Source organism: Schistocerca piceifrons, chromosome 1 (genome assembly GCF_021461385.2).
Source record: "Schistocerca piceifrons isolate TAMUIC-IGC-003096 chromosome 1, iqSchPice1.1, whole genome shotgun sequence".
Taxonomy (NCBI): domain Eukaryota; kingdom Metazoa; phylum Arthropoda; class Insecta; order Orthoptera; family Acrididae; genus Schistocerca; species Schistocerca piceifrons.
In genome coordinates, this window is record NC_060138.1 from 962,382,379 (window position 1) to 962,403,980 (window position 21,602).

Below are 21,602 nucleotides of genomic sequence, written 5' to 3' on the forward strand. Positions count from 1 at the left end.
CCAACACTGGGTGACAACAACACAGATACAACAAAGCATAGTACAGACTCTCATCACAGACACTTTCTCTACACAATTACAAATCTAACAAATTAGAAAAGCTAACCACCAAAGTGGTATACATCCAAAGACATGCATGTGGCTGTAAGACAGGTTTCAGTGAAGTGATTTGTTTAATTTAGGCAGAGGCACCTTTTGTTATTTTGATGTAATGAAAATAAAGGGAAACTTTATGGCAAGGAACAAATTGTTCTTAGCAATAAGTAATTTTCATGAATTTTCATTAAAATAGGAAATCAGCATTATTTACTAACAGTCAATATATCTTTTGCATAGACAATACAAAATTATAATGTGTGTTTATTTTAAAAACAAACCCTAAAATTAATGTACAATGGGTCACACTTACAGCACATAGCATATTACTTTGAATATTCTGGTAAAAGAAAACAAAAATCTGTAGAGAACAAGCTGTATTTCATACACTTATGTACAGGTTCCGTATTCTTTACCTATCAATCTAACAGGTCATTTCCTGCATTTATTCGGTACAAAAACATGTAATGACTAGAGTCAAAAGTCCAGAAAGAACAATACCAAAAGTCATTATTTACATACAGGTTAAAACAATCCAGATCATTACTTTTTTTAAAAAAAAAAAAAAAAAAAACAAGAGAAACAGTATTACAGAAGCTTACAGTTAGCCCATATCTCAACTCAATCCAAACACAAAAGTATATTTTGCTTGAAATTTTAACACGATGGTTACCACTTGTATACCCATATAAGAGAGGAAAAGGAGCGGGGGTGGGGGGCACTAGCTGCCAGTGTCAAATTACAACACAGTTACGTGAAGGGGTTATGGTAACCTCAAACGCCAATCCACATAGTGCAAAACAGCTGGCATAATATTTAAACATAAAAAGTACAGAGAAAACATCTTTTAAAATAGGCACAACTAAAAGAAAATAATTTTTTCCACATGTACTGATAGTAGTACACGTAATTAAAATTGACAGACACTCTCAAGAGTACAAAATTGTGAAAGTGAATCCTTTAAAAAAGAGGGAACTTTTTACTTGCAGGAGAGGGGCAGTGAAGAAGGAGAGGGAGGGAGGGAGGGAGAACTTGGGAGTGGGGGAGAGGGAGAGAGAGAGAGTACGAAGGGGTAAGGTTAGGGTTGCCTTGCCATTCTCCAGAAATTGTTGTAATGAATAATGGGTAAACTTCCTCAATTAACAATTTAAATTTTTCATTGATATTTGAAGCTACAAACAAAGAAACTTGAAGATTATCAGACTGAATATTTTGCAAACCAATTCATTTCTGCTTTTATGACTGCACTTTAAATGAGCCCCAATCTACTATGTGCAGTAACCAAGATATCTCTTTTGTCTAATTTGCTTTTTCGAATTATACTGAATTTTAATTTTTGTACATGCCGAACACTATCATTCACAGTATTCTTTAGGCATACCTTTAAAAAAATGTATAAGAAACATTCCAAACAAACGAACTAATGGATATGTAAAAAATTAGTTTCTTGATAGTAATTGTAGTGTACATATGATGTTTTTTCTTTAAAAAATATACCACAAGAAATAATTAAATGTCAGAAACTGAATTCTTGATAGTGCTGATGACTTCGCACTTTGTGAAGTACATATATTTTCAAATACTGTTTAAATTTCTATAATCTGAGATATTTCAAAATTACTGCAATAAAAGCGTCTAAATTCAAAGAACTGGTAAGGTTAAAACTGCATACAGCAGTATGGCTTGAACCTGAGTACATGCCTCTTCATCTCATAACCCTCACTAGAAATAAATCCTTCACATTTCAAGATGTGGACACTGTCTATCCAATATTTGCTTGCACACCAGTTTCTTTCAGTCTTCATAGTGTTCAGATTAGAGTTTCATCTATATATTTTCTTTTCAGTCCACTTTTTTCATTAAAGATGCAAAACAACATTTGCCTTTTTCCTTTACAATGTGCTAATCAAATCATTTTCTTTTAATTTCCCATCCCCTATCAAACTTTACTGTCAGCTTCTATACACTGCTGTATCTGCCATTTCAGTGACTGCGGTAATTGCCACCAATTATATTTTACATGAATGGTCTTTCCCCCCTTGCCTTTCATCCTGTGTCCTTATGGATTTCTCAAGAATGAATATTTTATCATCAATACATTAAAAAAATATTTCAACTTCAGGAGGGTGATTATACAATTTCTTCTGTTGGTGACTAAGACACATTTCTCTATCTCTACTGCCATTTACATTTTTCTTTGCCTTTCCTGGTATTACTTAAGTTAAATAGAGCCTTAAGAACATTTCTGCAATATCAGCTACAGACATGGCCAACTTATTTTTTACATGTAAATATATAGCATCAAAGAGCCATCATTGTTAGACCGAAAATTAAAAAATAAGTTTCAATAGAAATGTTAAACAAGACTGACTCCACTACTGATTTCAAGCACAAACAAACTTGGCTGACTTCTATATATTTAAAAAGGATCATAATCTGTGTCATGTTTAAAATGTGTTGTTTCATTCTGCAAGGCTCAAAAGACGATCATATCAAGGTACATGCAATTGCTTAGTCTATCAATAGTGCAACTTCAAATGAGCTAGCAATTTTACATTTCAAACAATATTACGGCTGAAATAATCGCAAAATTATTTACAATTAAACAAGTATACAATGTTACAAAAATAAATAATCAACTGTAACACACAAAACATGGAAAATGAAGAACAGGAAATTTACAAGAGATTTGTAAGTTCTTAAGTTACAAATGTATGAAAAACATTCTTCAATTTATTTAGGTATTTTACAATTTATACAAATATTCACAATTTTATAACAAATTTCAGTACTCAACTGAATTTTATGATTAACTTTTTTGTTGCCAAGTTAATTCTCACAAGCACAATTCGTTTCAATTAACTCATGTTCTTTTTTTTGCCTACACTGTGTTATCACCATTGTTGCAAGTTCTTTGATGCGAGGGTATGGATTTTCATGATGAATTATTTCTTCAAGAAGAGTTAATCCACCTTCAGCTTCAACCAGTGAGCAATACTTGTCCGCTGAAAAAATTACAAATAATCATCAAGGAGATGTAAAATGGGACTAGACAATGAAAAATATCAGCAGAAAAAAGATTAAGTATGGCTATACAGCAGAATCATCAAGAAAAATGTTCTCAATTTTTACTGCAATGATTTGAATCATAGGAAACCTTTCATTACACGAAGGTCAAATTGAAAGCATAAAGAGAAATGAAACTAAGTCATTCAAGCTCCCATGCTTGAAGGCCACTTTCAACTATATGATGTGTTTAGATGGAAAGGGCATACAGCTTTACTGTATGGTTAAAAGATGATGGCGTCGTCTTGGGTAAAATATTCCGGAGGTAAAATAGTCCCCCATTCGGATCTCCGGGCGGGGACTACTCAGGAGGATGTCGTTATCAGGAGAAAGAAAAACGGCGTTCTATGGATTGGAGTGTGGAATGTCAGATCCCTTAATCGAGCAGGTAGGTTAGAAAATTTAAAAAGGGAAATAGGTAGGTTAAAGTTAGATATAGTAGGAATTAGTGAAGTTCGCTGGCAGGAGGAACAAGACTTTTGGTCAGGCAAATACAGGGTTATAAATACAAAATCAAATAGGGGTAATGCAGACTGGAATTCGGTAGCAGGAAAAGGGAGAGAAGGAAACGTAGTAGGTGAATATGGATTGGGGCTAAGAAATGAAAGAGGAAGCCGCCTGGTAGAATTTTGCGCAGAGCACAACTTAATCATAGCTAACACTTGGTTTAAGAATCATGATAGAAGGTTGTATACATGGAAGAACCCTGGAGATACTAAAAGGTATCAGGTAGACTATATAATGGTAAGACAGAGATTTAGGAACCAGGTTTTAAATTGTAAGACATTTCCAGGGGCAGATGTGGACTCTGACCACAATCTATTGGTTATGACCTGTAGATTAAAGCTGAAGAAACTGCAAAAAGGTGGGAATTTAAGGAGATGGGACCTGGATAAACTGAAAGAACCAGATGTTGTACAGAGTTTCAGGGAGAGCATAAGGGAACAATTGACAGGAATGGTGGAAAGAAATACAGTAGAAGAAGAATGGGTAGCTTTCAGGGATGAAGTAGTGAAGGCAGTAGGTAAAAAGACGAGGGCTAGTAAAAATCCTTGGGTAACAGAAGAAATATTGAATTTAATTGATGAAAGGAGAAAATATAAAAATGCAGTAAATGAAGCAGGCAAAAAGGAGTACAAACGTCTCAAAAATGAGATCGACAGGAAGTGCAAAATGGCTAAGCAGGGATGGCTAGAGGACAAATGTAAGGATGTAGAGGTGTATATCACTAGGGGTAAGATAGATACTTCCTACAGGAAAATTAAAGAGACCTTTGGAGGAAAGAAAATCACTTGCATGAATATCAAGAGCTCAGATGGAAGGAAAGCAGAAAGGTGGAAGGAGTATGTAGAGGGTCTATACAAGGGCGACGTACTTGAGGACAATATTATGGAAATGGAAGAGGATGTAGATGAAGATGAAATGGGAAATATGATACTGCGTGAAGAGTTTGACAGAGCACTGAAAGACCTGAGTTGAAACAAGGCCCCGGGAGTAGACAACATTCCATTAGAACTACTGACGGCCTTGGGAGAGCCAGTCCTAACAAAACTCTACCATCTGGTGAGCAAGATGTATGAGACAGGTGGAGTAATCTCAGACTTCAAGAAGAATATAATAATTCCAATCCCAAAGAAAGCAGGTGCTGACAGATGTGAAAATTATTGAACAATCAGTGTAATAAGTCACGGATGCAAAATACTAACGCGAATTCTTTACAGACGAATGGAAAAACTGGTAGAAGCCGACCTCGGGGAAGATCAGTTTGGATTCTGTAGAAATACTGGAACACGTGAGGCAATACTGACCCTACGACTTATCTTAGAAGCTAGATTAAGGAAAGGTAAACCTACGCTTCTAGCATTTGTAGACTTAGAGAAAGCTTTTGACAATGTTGACTGGAATACTCTCTTTCAAATTCTGAAGGTGGCAGGGGTAAAACACAGGAAGCGAAAGGCTATTTACAATTTGTACAGAAACCAGATCGCAGTTATAAGAGTCGAGTGACATGAAAGGGAAGCAGTGGTTGGGAAGGGAGTGGGACAGGGTTGTAGCCTCTCCCCGATGTTGCAGTCTATCTCCGATGTTATTCAATCTGTATATTGAGCAGGCAGTGAAGGAAACAAAAGAAAAATTTGGAGTAGGTATTATAATCCATGGAGAAAAAATAAAACTTTGAGGTTCGCCGATGACATTGTAATTCTGTCAGAGACTGCAAAGGACTTGGAAGAGCAGTTGAACGGAATTGATAGTGTCTTGAAAGGAGGATATAAGATGAACATCAACACAAGCAAAACGAGGATAATGGAATGTAGTCGAATTAAGCCGGGTGATGCTGAGGGAATTAGATTAGGAAATGAGACACTTAAAGTAGTAAAGGAGTTTTGCTATTTGGGGAGCAAAATAACTGATGATGGTCGAAGTAGAGAGGATATAAAATGTAGACTGGCAATGGCAAGGAAATCGTTTCTGAAGAAGAGAAATTTGTTAACATTGAGTATAGATTTTAGTGTCAGGAAGTCGTTTCTGAAAGTATTTGTATGGAGCGTAGCCATGTATGGAAGTGAAACATGGACGATAACTAGTTTGGACAAGAAGAGAATAGAAGCTTTCGAAATGTGGTGCTACAGAAGAATGCTGAAGATTACATGGGTAGATCATATAACTAATGAGGAGGTATTGAATGGGATTGGGGAGAAGAGAAGTTTGTGGCACAACTTGACTAGAAGAAGGGATCGGTTGGTAGGACATGTTCTGAGGCATCAAGGGATCACCAATTTAGTATTGGAGGGAAGCGTGGAGGGTAAAAATCATAGAGGGAGACCAAGAGATGAATACACTAAACAGATTCAGAAGGACATAGGTTGCAGTAGGTACTGGGAGATGAAGAAGCTTGCACAGGATAGAGTAGCATGGAGAGCTGCATCAAACCAGTCTCAGGACTGAAGACCACAACAACAACAGATGGAGAGTATGGATGGAAGTATGATAGTAAGAGTATGTATGTTACTTCACAATGAGAACTTGAGACAGATGAGAGCACAGTGCAAAATCCTTTTCCATATGCAAACTTTTGGATCAGTACTGTCCTGGGGGAACCATTCTGACTTATTTAATATATTCAAAGACAAACAGGTACCACACACATTCAGTTACATTGCAGGTTGCCTTCACTAGTCATGTGCCTACCTTTATGCCGATGGCCCTAATTACAATCTTGTGATGGTATGCTCATAGTCTGCTTTCTGCTGTTTTATTTTCGTGATAACACTCAATATATTGCAATACTAGGCAAACACTGCACCCCCACCCCTCCCCCACATACCCTTAAATAAAACAAAATAATTTAGTGAGCCTCTCTTTTGCTCCTTAGCACAAGGCCAAAACATTTGTATGTTGAATGAACAGCACTACAAAGTTTTTGAGAATTTCTGGCCAGAACTTACTTCCAGGAGGCAAAATATTTAGTACTGACAGTAGATACACAGAAATGTACACAGCATGGTCATAGCTTTCAGACCTTTTAATTCCTTCTTCAGTGAGGAGAGAGAGGAGTTGGACAAGGTCAAAAAGGAAGTCAGGTCTCTCAGATCCCAAGATGAGATGGACCCAGCTGTTGCAAGAGAGTGGAGAGAAACGATCTTTGTCTCCCTTTGTCCACACCAAATCTCATCATTGAGTCGGAGGGAGCTGTTGCTCCTTTTTAATCTTTCCAACCTACCCCTCACTCCCCCTTAAGGAAGGAACCACAGTTCAGAACATGAACAAAGATGGCTCAAGGTCGATGAGCAGAAGCAAGCTGAAGTGAACTTTGTGACTAAGTCAATCACATGTAATCCTTTCTGTTGGATGTGTTACCCAGTTTTGATAAACTTTACAAATGACATTATGCAACACTGTGGGTTCTTGTTAAAAGCACTCTTTAATAAGTGATGAGATTTACCTATGACCATTTTCCAGAATCTATAATATAAAATATATGCAACACTACAGCTAACATATCTATTCATGCCTGGGGCTCAGTTGTTTTCAAGTCACACGATAGTGACACAACTGCAACTGAGGAACAGGTGACCTAGATGATTTTTGGAAAATTTTTTTGTGGCCAATAGCATTCAGCTTTTAAACTAAAACAAATATCAATAGAAAAATGGGTTTTGCCTATGAAAGAATCCGACAATTTTAATGGAAGCAAAAGGACCATATTGAGGCTACTGAAAGACATGAGTTTCAAATATCAGCAAACAAATGATGAGAGGAAATTACACTTGGAACATAGTGATGTTGCTGCATTAACTGTGTATTTAAGAAAACTGCAAGAGATAATAAAAACTGGCACATCCAGAATATATTACATATGAAACTACAAGAATCAAAATCATGCAAGGCAAATGTACTGGAAAATATGTGAGGGTATGGTGGACTAAAAGTTCCAGTTGACAAATCTGATTTTTTTTTTCAGGCATCAGAGATTAAGAATTCTGATGCCTTATCTCTTGTGGGTTCAGCTGTTGCCATGGACAATGTGAGAATCCAGTCGGGGCAACACAACAAAACTCCTACTATCAATACCATAAATGCAGATATCATTGTGTGACTGTCCTCTATGGTATTGCCTTGTAGCTGATCACACACCAGACCAGAATTTCCAATTCTTGTCTTTGTCCACAAGCATGTGTACTGAATATATGGGAAAGATAAAACTGCAAAGCAGCAAAGGGATTCTGTCACTAGATTACTGTCACAATGCTGTCATTATAACCCAGCAGAGCTGATGTGGGCTCAAGGGAAGTTTCATAGTGCAGAGAAGGATCAATACCTTAAGAATGAAGATTTGAGAGACCTAAAGAGCGACAGACATCATCTTCATGTGCAGTTTCGGTTAAGAGACAAAGGACAACTGCAGAACGAACATTACCACAGGGAACTTGGCAGGGACACTGTCATGGTACCTTTAATTATAAATTATCATGAATGCAAGTCATCTGCATCAGACTGTAAAGACAATGGTGTTGATTTCTTACTGAAAACTATATAAATTTTAATTACTGGTACCTATGGCTTTGTTTGCATGATTGTGATTGCAGCTCCATTATAAATTGGTAATAGTCAAGTATTCATCTCTGGACTTGCAATAGTGCAGTTTTCTTCACAAGACACATTTTGTACTGTGTATATACATAATGCAAATACATGAATTGTAATACAGTAGATAGCATACACAGATTCCCCAATAAAATAAAATTAACTCTTAGTAAATTATTAAATGATGTTTCTGATATCTTTAAGGTCACAAAATTTTACCATCTGAAAATGCTTTAAACACATTTGATCAGTACAGATGTCTAATGCAAGCAATAACAAAAACAGCTAGTTGTTGTTAAAAAAAAAAGAAAGACTGACAACAAAGAAAAAAAATGCTGCAACATCAACATGATGATTATGGATTGATAATATTGTGTGCATGTGTGGGTATGTTTTACTGGGAATGCAGTCCCTTGTGGAATGTCATTTAAAACAGTGCAAAGAAGGCCGTCAGGCAGCATGAACTGATGGAAGAAAGAGAGAGAGTGAGTGTGAGTGTGTGTGTGTGTGTGTGTGTGTGTGTGTGTGTGTGTGTGTGGGCGAGCGCGCACATTGCAATTTAATAGCTACTCTGGATTCTAACAGTTCTGAAAGCTATGGTACTGCCACATACTTTATTGTGTACAGAAGCAATACTAAATATTTCCCCCTTTTGAAGGTTAGCAGTGGCCAGAAACTGACTCCTCATTTTTTATTTTTCTCTCAAGAGAATTTTCCTTTTGATATGTTTAGCCCCACAATGTCTATGTCTAAACAGAGAAGGGAAATACAAATCTCTTTCCGGCAAAGTCAACAATGGAATATAACACACTCTCCTACCTACGCAACACCAGTTAATAATATATTACATAAAAAATAAAGTACAAATTAATATTTTAGTTGGTGGTTCACTCTCTCACGTATGGTATCATGCTGTCTGATCCACTACACATGAAACAGAGAGATGCAGAGATGAAAATTAATCAATTAATGCAAAGATGTGAACATCTGTTGGTTATTCCAAGATACATCACACTTTAATGACCTCTTTTCTGTCTTCACTCCCTCCCACATAGCTTAGCACCTTGACAAAATTTATATGTTTCTCTATTTGTGAAGTAAGTTCCATCCATTATCATTACTGTCATTAATTTTAACAATTATACTAATTTTTTTTTTCAAAATTGGTTATCTGATGGGACTCCAAAATTTCTTACTAGTTTCAAAAACAAAGAACTTTTAATTCACGCACATTACTGCCTTCCAGGCTACTGACTACCTTCGTCAAAGGCAAGGAAAACAAACAGACTGCACAGGGAACAAACTGGAGTAGAAGACTTAACTATGACCTTAATGAAAATGACATGAAGGTGGATAAGATACATAGACATAGAAATGGACAGAAGTTGAGCTGAAGAAATTCTTTCAAACAATGGAAACTTCAATTATGAATATCAACAATGTACGAAAAGACATTTTGCTACTTCTCATAACAAAGACACGTCAAGTCGCAGACAGGAACAGCTAAAAACCACTTACGTGAAGCTTTCGGCCACAGCCTTCATTATTTAAAGACACACACATGCACGAACACAAAAACACCATTCACACACACACAAAAGTAGCACACATGACCGCCAACTCCAACATCTTGGGCCGAAATGCCCGAGATGCCAGAGTTGGTGATTGTGTGTGCATGAAATGTACTTGCTTTTGTGTGTGTGAATGGTGCATATGTATGTCTTTCACTGATGAAAGCTGTGGCCAAAAGCATTATGTAAGTATCTTTGAATTGTGCCTGTCTGCAACTTGATGTGTCTTCTTTATGGTAAGTAGCAATCTGTCTTTTCCTACATTGTTGAAGAAATTCTTTGCTAGATTACAAGAGATAAGAGACACCCAAGATGAAGACCTAATGAAAGGTGGGTAGATTATTAATAAATACAATGCTGGCAATTGAAATAGCACCACCAGGAAAGATAGCAAGTAATAAATTTAACTTCTTGTGTGTATAAATAGGATGAGGGAAACATTATTAAACTTGCAGGTGATTTTGAGGTATGAATATTTGCTGCACAAGGCTGCCACTTCTGGCACCAACAACAGATCTCACCCGCCAGTCATCAAGTCGAACTGAGCTTTGACGACATATACGATAATGTCATTCTGTATTGCTTCAACTGCCAGAGCTCACCAATCAAAGTCACATGCGAGAGGTCATGTGTCTGTCTCTCGGCAACCCACGATCAGATGTTTTTAATGGCTGACTGATATGTAGAATGAACTGTGCAGGGCAACAGCCAAACATCCTCTGCACTGAAATAGGCAGGATCAACACTGGCAGCTTGCCATCTTGTATTATCTTTATGAAAGGTAACTACATGGAGACCTCAAAATTAGGCCACAGTCACTGGCCTTAACACATCAAATTGAACAGTTGTCAAAATTATTGGCTGGGTGATGCAGAGGCGATCATGATGTACGCCCAATGACATTCCGTATTATCAAACCCAATGGTGAGCTCGCATGATGATGACAAATGCAATCTGGCAACGTTCGTTCTCCTCAAAGGCTCCACAGATGGGTAGATCTATTGTAATGCAATACACAGAACCGAGATTCATCTCAGTAGACATTACAGTGTCTAATATTGTCATTGGGCACGCCTTTTGGCTACAGTGGCAAGGGGAGCAACAACAGTAGTTGTAGTGCTTATGTCTGCAGTGCTCCTGATGTTGTCACATGGCTGCTGTGGATTCTTGTCTCACTGCAAATAAGCCCATTTCCTGAATCGAGGTATGTGACATGAGCGAATAATATTTCTGTCCTCTCATGTGCTCTTTGTGTGAGGTCACTGAGATCCCACAAGACTGAGTAGAACCTCCTGAACTCATCGATACTATGCTCACATGACAGTAGTGGGGTCCCAATTAATGCTATCAGTAGTATCACATAGTGTGGATCTGCAGTCTCAATAGGCCACAATCCTGCTGCTTTTAACTTCCCACTCATGCTGGTAAATGATAGTAATACAGATTAGCTTTACTGACTCCTTAAGAGAGTAACTGAACAGCTATTCTACTTTATCCCTCATAAAAACTCATTTTACGTCAAGAGGGAGTTATTACCCTCAGGTTGGGAACCACAGTCTTTGCTGTACGTTTGAACTACTGACAATTAACAGACGCCTACCGTTTTGCATTTGCCGCCTCCTGACACAGAACAAAGCAGATTTCCCAACAGGTGAAGTGAGCTTCACTAGGCTCTGTGTCAGTTTCAGTGGAAGATGACACCCCGAACTTGGTTAGGGGGAGCAGTATAACACTCTCAGTCTCCCTGGGTCCCTGTCTTCCCTGGACAGGATGCCTGGATCTACTACTGAGGTATCTTCAATACCTCAGGTACCAATAATATGAAAAGGAAAGTTGCTATTCACTGTATAGTAGAGGTGCCAAGTTGCAGATAGATACAACAAAAAGACTGTCACGAATAAGCTTTCAGCCAGTAAGGCCTTCATCAAAAATAGGCAAAGCACCCCCCCCCCCCCCCCCCCCAATACACAACTTACACAACTGCAACTTACACACACAAGTGTAGTCTCTCGCGGCTGAAGCCACACTGCGAACAGCAGCACCAGTGGGTGATGGGAGTGGCGACTGGGTGGGGATAAGGAGGAGGCTGGGGTGGGGAGGGGGGAAGGATAATAGGGTATCTCTATCTTTTCTTTGATCTCATTGCGACTTCATGCCAATTTTAGTGAGTTTTTGCCTTTCGCTATCATTGATTCCCTCTGTTTTCATCTTGTTTCCCGCTTTTGCATCTTCATCCTTTTCTTGATTTTCCCATGTATTTGGGTGTACTTTTGTGAACTTTTCTGGACATAATTCTATGTTAATTTATGTAACTTAATTACAGAATATACATATGGCCACCTCGGCTGCATAAAATTGTTGTCAAACTGTCCATGGTTTCGACAGCACTAAGACGGTCTCCATCGGAATAAAAATTACATAGGATTACATGTAATCACACCATAGGTGAAAACCATCTGAGCAAAAATGCTCATCAAATTCACATTATCACAGGAATAAAAATTAAACTGTAAAAATACGAGGGTATTCCGGAAAGTAAAGATACACCATACGCCAGAGGAACAGAAGAGTTTTGGTGAGCAAGTTGGCAACATTGGTGTTTACCTTGAACCATTAGCTTTCTCCTCACGGTCGTTCGGCAGTTGAACATTGCTTCTGGTTGGAGTAGGTCGTGTTTAAAATGGCTGCCCCAGTTCAGAATCCCGCCAAATGCGAAGTGCGCTCTGTCCTACGTTTTCTTCATGTAAAAGGTCAGCGACCAGTGGATATTCACAAATAAATTGTTTCTGTTTATGGGAACATTATGAATCGACAAAATGTAAAGAAATGGTGTTGTCATTTCTCTGAAGGTAGGACCAATGTTCATGAAGAACAAAGAACAGGTCGGCCATCTGTGATCTTTGATGCCCTTCTTCGGAGAACAGAGGAAGCAATTCGGGCGAATAGACGTCTCACATTGAAAGAATTGCATCAGATCATACCGGACGTGTCAATGACAACTCTTTATGACATTGTGAATGTCAATTTAGTGTACAGGAAATTGTGTGCGCACTGGGTTTCAAAACTGTTAACGAAAGAACACAAAAAGAAAAGGATGGGCTTTGCACTCGACTTCCTCACACGTTATGCTGAAGCAGGTGATGAGTTCCTTGATCACATTGTGACAGGTGATGAGACGTGGTTTATCACCATACACCTGAATCCAAGCAACAATCAATGCAATGGCGCCATTCGAATTCACCAAAAGCCAAGAAATGCAAAACGCCGATTTAAGCAAAGAAAATCATGGCTTCTGTTTTTTGGGAGAGACAAGGCATTCTTCTGTTGGAATTTATGCCTCATGGAATGACATTAATGCTGCTGCATATTCCCATAATTTGAAACGTCTTCGAAGGGCAATTCAAAACAAACGCAGGGGAATGCTGACAAGTGGAGTCCGCTTGCTTCATGACAACGCTTGGCCTCACAAAGTGCTCATAACCAAAGCACTACTCAAACAATTAAAATGGGACGTACTGGACCATCTGCCACACAGCCCGGACCTTGCACCCACCGACTTCCATGTCTTCCGTTACCTGAAGTCAAATCTTGGTGGAAAATCATTCCATGACAATGAAGAGATCAAAGATGAAGTTGAAATGTGGTTCCGACAAAAGGCGGCAACCTTCTATGACTGTGGGATACAAATGCTTGTGCTCCGACTTAAAAAATGTTTGGATAACGAGGGTAATTATGTCAAAAAATAACAAACAATCCAGTTAATAAAATGTGACTGACGTTTTCTAAATAAATGTTCTATTTAAGGATTGTGAGCCATTCTATCTTTACTTTTCGAAATGCCCTCGTATATCATGTTTGTCAATGGGAATAAAATGTTCCATCGAAACATGATGGCAGTCGCAAGGTCGCTTAGGGCTAAGAACTGCATCAAACTGCCGCTACTATCACACTAGACTAGTCGCTAGTGTGATGGTAGCAGAGGTTTGACGCAGTTCTTAGACCTAAGCGACCTCGTGACTGCCATTATATTTCATCAATGTTTAAAATTTTTATTTACATAATTTTTTGCATTTCTTTCCACCACCATGGAACCTTGCTCCTTCCATCTGTGTCAATACAGAAAAGTTTCCTTATCTCTTGCCACATACTGTTCCTGTGTTGTTGATTGGCTCATGGAATCCCCCCAAATGGTCTTACCATCAAATTACCCATCTCCGGCTGCCACCCCTCCTTCCACAATGACTTCCATCTGTTCAGATTTTGCCAAGCCTTAGCCCTCACCAATGTAGTCCTGCAAAACAATATCAACCAAGCCCAAACCTGCTTACAGTACCTTCTCTCCATTCACAAAATTATCCTGCTAAGCAATCCCAAATTCCTGGAACCCATAACACACACTGAAACTCTTGCTCGTCAGTAACTAGAGAAAATGCACACCACCACCTCAGAAAACTCTCCACCCTGCTCACTTCCTACTCCCACCTGGAGTACCACTGTCCACCACATCTACAACAGCCTCCAACCCTCCCACACGTCCATCAGCTGACAAACATTGTCCCGCAGACGTACTACATTTACCCCACTCTTCAAAACTCCCTCCCACCACCACACAGAATCCAGAACCTAAACAGACCCAAAAAACAGTAATAAAACTTTTCTCCAGAAACCTTGGCCCCACAGAAATATCAATCCTTTCCAAAGGGGCTCACCTTTTTTCCCACTCCCAAATTCAATCATGCAGGACTTGTTAAAGAACTTCTCTCGTCCTCCCGGTTCCTGCATTAGAAACACTTTTTCGCCACCAACCCTACCAATCAGACTCAAAGAAAGACCAATGTTGAACCTTGCTTGACTCAGTTCATTCCTCCAACCAACTGTGATGCACCCCCAATGCCCCCAAATCACCCCGTTAACTTTCCAGAATTTCTTAACCTTGAACTTTGCCTTAAATCATTCCCCAAATCCATCAACATGCAAAATAATCTTACATTCACAGAAAGAACCACAATCAACCATCTAAAAACTAATCCCAATCTTATAATACTACAAGCGGACAAAGGCTCCACCACTGTTGTTTTGAAGTGCAAGGATTACCTGGCAGGACTCCGCCAGTTGTCAGATACATCCACCTATAAATCTTGCCACAATGACCCCATTCCAGAAATCCAGCACGATCTCCAGTCACTCCTCAAATACTTGGGCCCATAGCAGAATCTCTCCCTGGAGCCCTTCTCCATGCTCACCCCTACCACTCTCTGCACTCCTACCTTCTACATGCTTCCTAAAGTCCATTAACCCAACCATGCAGGATGCCCCATTGTGGCTGGTTACTGTGCCCCCCCCCCCCCCCCCCCCATTGAGAGAATCTCTGGTCTCATAGACCAACACCTTCAACCTATTGCCCGGAGCCTAACCTCCTATATAACGTGTACCAACAACTTCCTCTATGGGCACTCGCATGGCACCATCATATGCCAACCTATTCATGGGCCATCTAGGGGAATCCTTCCTAAACACCCAGAATCCTAAGCCCATTTGGATTGAGGGTGGGTACACCTTTTCTGATTCCTCCAGAACCTCAACAGCTTCTCCCCAATTTGTTTCACCTGGTCTTACTCAACCCAACACGCCACCTTCCTAGATGTTGACCTCCACTTCAAAGATGGCTACATCAATACTTTTGTCCATATCAAACCTACCAAGCACCAGCAATACCTCCACTTCAACAGCCGCCACCCATTCCATACCCAGAAGTTCCTTCCTTACAGCCTAGCCACCCGTGCTCATCGCATCTGCAGTGATGAGCAGGCCCTCTCAAAATATACGGATGGTATCACTGAAGCCTTCACAGACTGTAATTATCCTCCCAACCTTGTACAAAAACAAATCTCCTGTGCCCTATCTTTTCAGTCTTCCACCACCTCCCAAAGTCTCACCGTCCGGCCACAGAGGAGCATTCCTCTCATAACTCAGTACCGCCTAGGATTAGAGCAACTAAATTATATTCTCCGCCAGAGTTTCAACTACCTCTCGTTGTGGCCTGAAATGAGGAATGTCCTGTCCATTATCCTTCTCACATCTCCCACAGTGGTATTTCGCCGTCCACTGAACCTACACAACATATTTGTCCATCCTAACACAACTCCTGCTCCTAACCCCTTACCTCATGTCTCATGTCCCTGTAATAAACCTGGATGCAAGACCTGTACAATACGTTCTCCCACCACCACCTACTCCAGTCTGGTCACTAACATCACCTATCCCATCAAAGGTAGGGCTACCTGTGAAACCAGTCATGTAATTTACAAGCTAAGCTGCAACCACTGTGCTGCATTTGATGTGAGTATGATAACAAACAAGTTGTTGCCCACATGAATGGCCACCGACAAACTGTGGCCAAGAAACAAGTGGACCACCCTGTTTCCGAGCATGCTACCCAACATAGCAACCTTCATTTCAATGCTTGCTTCACAGCCTGTGCCATATGGATCCTTCCCATCACCAGCATTTCCGAATTGCGGAGGTGGGAACTTTCCCTGCAATATATCATACATTCCCCCATCGTCACCCATACAGCCCCATCTCTGTCCCCCTTCCAGCACTACACAGCCCTCATTACATCATTGCAACCAGTCTTTTTACTTCTCTTTTTTCTGCTACCCCCTCCTGCCCCCGCCCCCCTCCCCTGCCCACCCAACTGCAAATAGCTACCCTACCCTCTCTCCCCCTCATCCCTGTGTGTTCCCCAGCAGCACTTCACTATCCCCCACACCTACCCTACTACCCCTCCTCCTCCCCACCCCAGCCTCCTTACCCCCAACCTTCACCACTCCCATCATCCACTGGTGCTGCTGCTTGCAGTGTGGCTTCAGTTGCCAGTGACTGCAGTTTTGTGTGTGTGTGTGTGTGTGTGTGTGTGTGTGTGTGTGTGTGTGTGTGCGTGTATTTTTGACGAAGGCCTTGCTGGCCTGAAGCTTATTTGTGACAATCTTTTTGTTGTGCCTATCTGCGACTCAGTACCTCCGCTATATGGTGAGTGGCAACTTTCGTTTTCAAAATATTGTTACAAATCTTCAGATTAGAAATTTGGAGAGAACATCAATAATAGACTGTAGATGCCCAAAGGGAAAGTACAGGGCATCTCATGAAAGATGCCTGGGGTTGTGAGCATGTTTGTCGGCTGTTGCCGTTGCGTCTGCTGTCTGTCCCTATGCGTAGTTCTCTGTCACCAAAACTTTGCGCATTCTCTGTACACTTTGCAACAGAATGTACTGGTGTTTTATTTTGAGTTTTTTTTCAAGTTTCATCACTTCAAATATTGTTGCTAGATGTCATTATTGTAACTGCACCGAGTCCAGGGCTTTCCCTATCCATATGTTGCTGGGCCGGTCCTCAGACAGAAACACTGTATGCTTGTCTTCTATACTGTGCAACTGAGCGTTCAGATATTTTGTTTCGATGTTCCTATCAAGTTGCCATTTGGTATGGTATACATGAAGGGTCAATGAGTGTTTCTTTCATTGAACTATGCAGAAACATAATTGTATGTAGAATGTTGGCTTGAATTAATGTGAAAATTTCCTGGTGTGTACGTTCCCAATGATTCAATGATATGCAGATTAGTATAGAAATTTCGAGAGACTAGATCTGTGTTACACAAACGAAGGCCTAGAGAAACTAGTGTTTTAACTGAAAATAAATTTCATGAGACAGGGGAGGCTTTGGAAAGAAGTAAGAAAAAATCTCTGTGTCGCTTGGCACTTCAGACTGGGGTGTCAAGAGCATCTCTCACAGAGATGCGCACAAACTGAAATTGCAACCATACGAAACAATAGTGGTGCATCAACTGAGGAACGCTGATACTGTTGCTCAATGTCTTCATTGCAACTGGCTGTTAGACCGTGTCCTACATACGTGACAAGCAACCAACAGTGTGCGACAGCTTCAGATGACGAAACACCACTGCATGTATAGTTACAGAAGTGTCCTACATGGGCAACGTCTGTGGCGCTGCAACTACTGATGTTTGAATTCACACGTTTTTGAATCTTGTTGTTGCAGCATGCACAACAGAGAGAGTGACAGCCACGTGTCTCCTTGGCAATGCAATGGAGTGGACATGACGGCAGCTATGAAATACTTATCATCCGATTTTAAGAAAACTATTCAGTGAAAAAAACTTCATTCTTCCGCATCTTTAAGCTTGATATCTTTGCTAGATAAAGGTCTGAATTATTTCTGTTATTTGTCATAGTTACTGTGCTGTACAAAACCAAGTACATGGCTGCACAAAATTTTTAAGAATTTGCAGAGGTAAAATCACATTCATAGACTTTCCAGATAGTTAATTTAAGGCCATACATTATTGTGTATGAAATGTAACTAATATATCTAAACTGTATTTAAAGTTGAGACCAGAACGATATCTCTTTTCATTCTTGAGATATTAATTGTTATATCCACAGATGGCTCGTTTGTGGCGCATCTGAATCCTTTCCTGCACTTTGGGAATCAAGCGGTCGTAAAAACTGTCTTATCTCATAAACGGTTCAAGATACCGAGACAACATTTTTTGGAAATGACTACAAGCAGAAAAGACTATTTTACCATGTGATTAACACTTGATACCTTTTTTAAATGTGTGAGCAGAGTGAAAACAAGACACCTTATAAATTACACAATGAGGTTTTGTCTGAATTTTCATAAGCAAAGGGAAAGAATCAGGCAAACAAGGTATCAAAGTGACCAGTTTGCATGAAAATATTTAACTGCCTGAAAGTAATTAGGTAAGTAAGGAAAACTTAATTAATGAGTTGAGGAAAAATTGAAATATTTCATGGAAAGCTGCTGCCAAGCTATTTAAATGAAGTGCCAAAAAGTTGATCTGTTCAAGGCCTAGCTATTTTGCACATAAAGATATACTTTGGTGCAGTATTTAAATGTCAAAAAGGTTCCCTTCGAATGTAGTACCAAAGTTAGGATTTTCGAGAACAGATGATGTTAGAGAGGCAAACAGGAATTCAGTAAAATCATGCTTTCTGAATAAAACTTTAAAATAAGAAATGAAAGAAATAGGTCAAATATTTTGTGAAACAATTTGTGTAAAAGAAATAATAGACCACAGAAATGTTCTACATACCTTTGAATGATATTCGAAATCATGAACAGAAAATAACGCACATCAAACATTTCCCCAATATTTTTTATTTCATACTTTTAGACAAATGAAACGTTTGACTTTCTTTTCAAAATTGTGTATTCTTTACTTTTACAGACTATTTAGATTGACTGAAATGCTTGGTCTCAATACCGACTGCTGATGAATTACGTTCGCAACATCAAATATCTGTAACATTTCATGGTTGTTCATTGTAATGTATCAGGAATTTAATGTGTATGATATACTGGGATACGTGTGTATGCACTTGAAGATAAAGTGCTTTGGCAAGACCTTAAAAATGTGCTTAGTGATGCAGTGTAAACAATATACATAAAACTTACTAAATAGAATAAAATTATGGTCGCATTTAGTATCAACTGAGGGATACTTGTTATGATTTTTTAATAGAAGAAAATGTATGAGCAATTTTTGCATGTACTTGGTAGTTGTAAGGTTAGTAACGTTTCATTGTTGCATTAAGCTGGCATCTCTAATATAATTATAAGATGATCTTAAGATGAATAAACAGCTAACTAACTAAAACAGATGTTACTTACGGTAAACTTTAGTCAAATTTGCAAGGGCCCAAATTGCCCAATACTGACATTCTGGTGTATGGTAAACTCTTGCAAGATACAGTATCGGCTCAAATGACCTTAAAGCAAAAATATCAGTCAGTCAATGGTAGTAAGTATTTTAGTCACAACATATATGAAGAACATTATTACTTAACACTATTTGTAAATAGTAATAAGCTTATAAAATATTAATTTTTAATTTGTAAACAATGTATAATATTTCTTAAACGTCCTTGTGCACTAACAAGTCTCTTATTCAAGAATTTTTATCAGATACCACAGTTACTTTTACTGTGTTCTCAGTTACATATTGTAATTATCACCTACATATCTGTTACACAGTAGTAGCTAAGATAATATTTCATAAGACTCAATAAAAATTAATAATAAAGAGCAAGAAGAAATATAAACACTTACCTGTGAGGAGGGAGGAAATGAAATTGACAGGGTGGTGGAATACTTGGCGAGATGTGAGCCATTCTGTCATAATATGACAACCATCTGTGAGTTGACACTATAGGAGGTGCTCAATGTGGTTACCACTAATTCTCACAAACCCTTCAGCCCTCCTCCTCCTCCTCCTCCTCCTCCTCCTCCAAGAATCAAAAACTTGAGTGGGTACATCTTGATGCTCTTAGATTCAGTCATATGCATAGGAGACACCCTCCTGTAATGTGTGCACGTTTTTTTGTGTGTGTAGAGTTTATCAGCACCTTTACATGCACCAGAGCAAAAAGTCTAAGAGACTGAGGTCAGGTGAACAGAGAGGGTACATTACTGAAGCACCACTGAGTTAAGTACTTTAGGTACTGTTATACGAGGTGTAAAAAAATAAGGTGCTGCTCAGTCACGCATAAACTACTTCGAATGCTTCAGAAACTGATAATAAGCAGCACTTATTAATTTGTCTGAAAAAGTATATGGTCCCATGTGTGGAACACAAAATTCCTGCCCACACACTGATATTAAGGAATTTAACCTTATACCTAGCTCTCATGCTCACTTGAGCTTTCCATCTGTCCACATGTGTTCACTGTGGTAATTTATTACTCCACTCTGTGTAAACTGCACCTCATCCACAAATAAAATGCAATATGGGACCTACTGACATTCTGTGATTTATTGTAGACTCTCACAGAAAGTTGTAATCTGGAATGATGGTCTTGTTGTCTGAAAGCTTGTATATGGTGAAAGTGATTAGGATAAACTAACTGATTCTGCAAGATGGATGGTGCAAGAATGCAGTTTATGCCTCCAGTGGCTTCTTTGCATGTTTATTTCAGTATCATCTTCTAATTGTAGCAACACTCACTCCTTCATATCTGGCATGCAAACTGTGCAAAGGCTCCCACGATTCTTTGTTCAAGTTGTGAGTGATCACATGTATGTAAGTTACTGGGACCAACAACCTTCTGAACATTTTTTCACATGGAATGCGAAGTTTAGGATGGGGCTTGGCATCTGCCATGGATTAATGCCATTGGCTACACCATAACAGAATGCTATTTCTGCAGTTTCCTGCATGGTTTAAAAGGATACATTTTTTACCTTCTTAACACTCCTAGGAATAACTAATCCCCAAATGATAGAGTTGTAGTGCTATGTCTGACAACAGAATCCCATACAAAGGACTAGGTATGGAGGCAAACTCAACAAATAAGAAATGGGCAACGAATAGCAACAGGAAGACAGCCTATGCCATGTCACTAACTACTGGCCATTCTCATTAGGTGTGAAATGTCTCATACTACAACAAATTTTTGTTTTGGGACATATGTTCACAGAACTTTTTTTCTAGTTCTGAACAGTACAATATCTTGTAAGAATAAAAGATACATTTTTTTAAACACCACATATACAGAAAGCAGAATGGTACAGTGAAGGGTCTGTGCAAATTATGAAAAGAATAAATCGCAATTCATAATTTAAAACCCACACATTCCTAACCATCAAGTAACTACAAAAACAAATAATATAAAGTCCACTAACAAAGTAAATAAACAAAACAGAAGCTAAAAACTTGTGGTCTTGTTGTCCGAAAGCTTG

The 21,602-nt window shown here is 39.1% G+C and overlaps 1 protein-coding gene across 2 annotated transcripts in view; it reads right to left on the bottom strand.

Moving 5' to 3' along the window:
- Nucleotides 1–458: 458 nt before the first annotated feature.
- Nucleotides 459–21,602, bottom strand: part of LOC124727630 (protein zer-1 homolog) — a 178,004-nt gene continuing 156,860 nt past the window's right edge. For both annotated transcript variants that reach the window (XM_047248494.1, XM_047248485.1), the window contains exons 11-12: nt 19,536–19,633; nt 459–3,101 (exon numbers count right to left, since the gene is read on the bottom strand). In XM_047248494.1, coding sequence (XP_047104450.1) covers nt 2,926–3,101; nt 19,536–19,633 — 274 coding nt within the window. In that variant the 3' untranslated portion in view covers nt 459–2,925. The remainder of the gene's footprint in view (nt 3,102–19,535; nt 19,634–21,602) is intronic.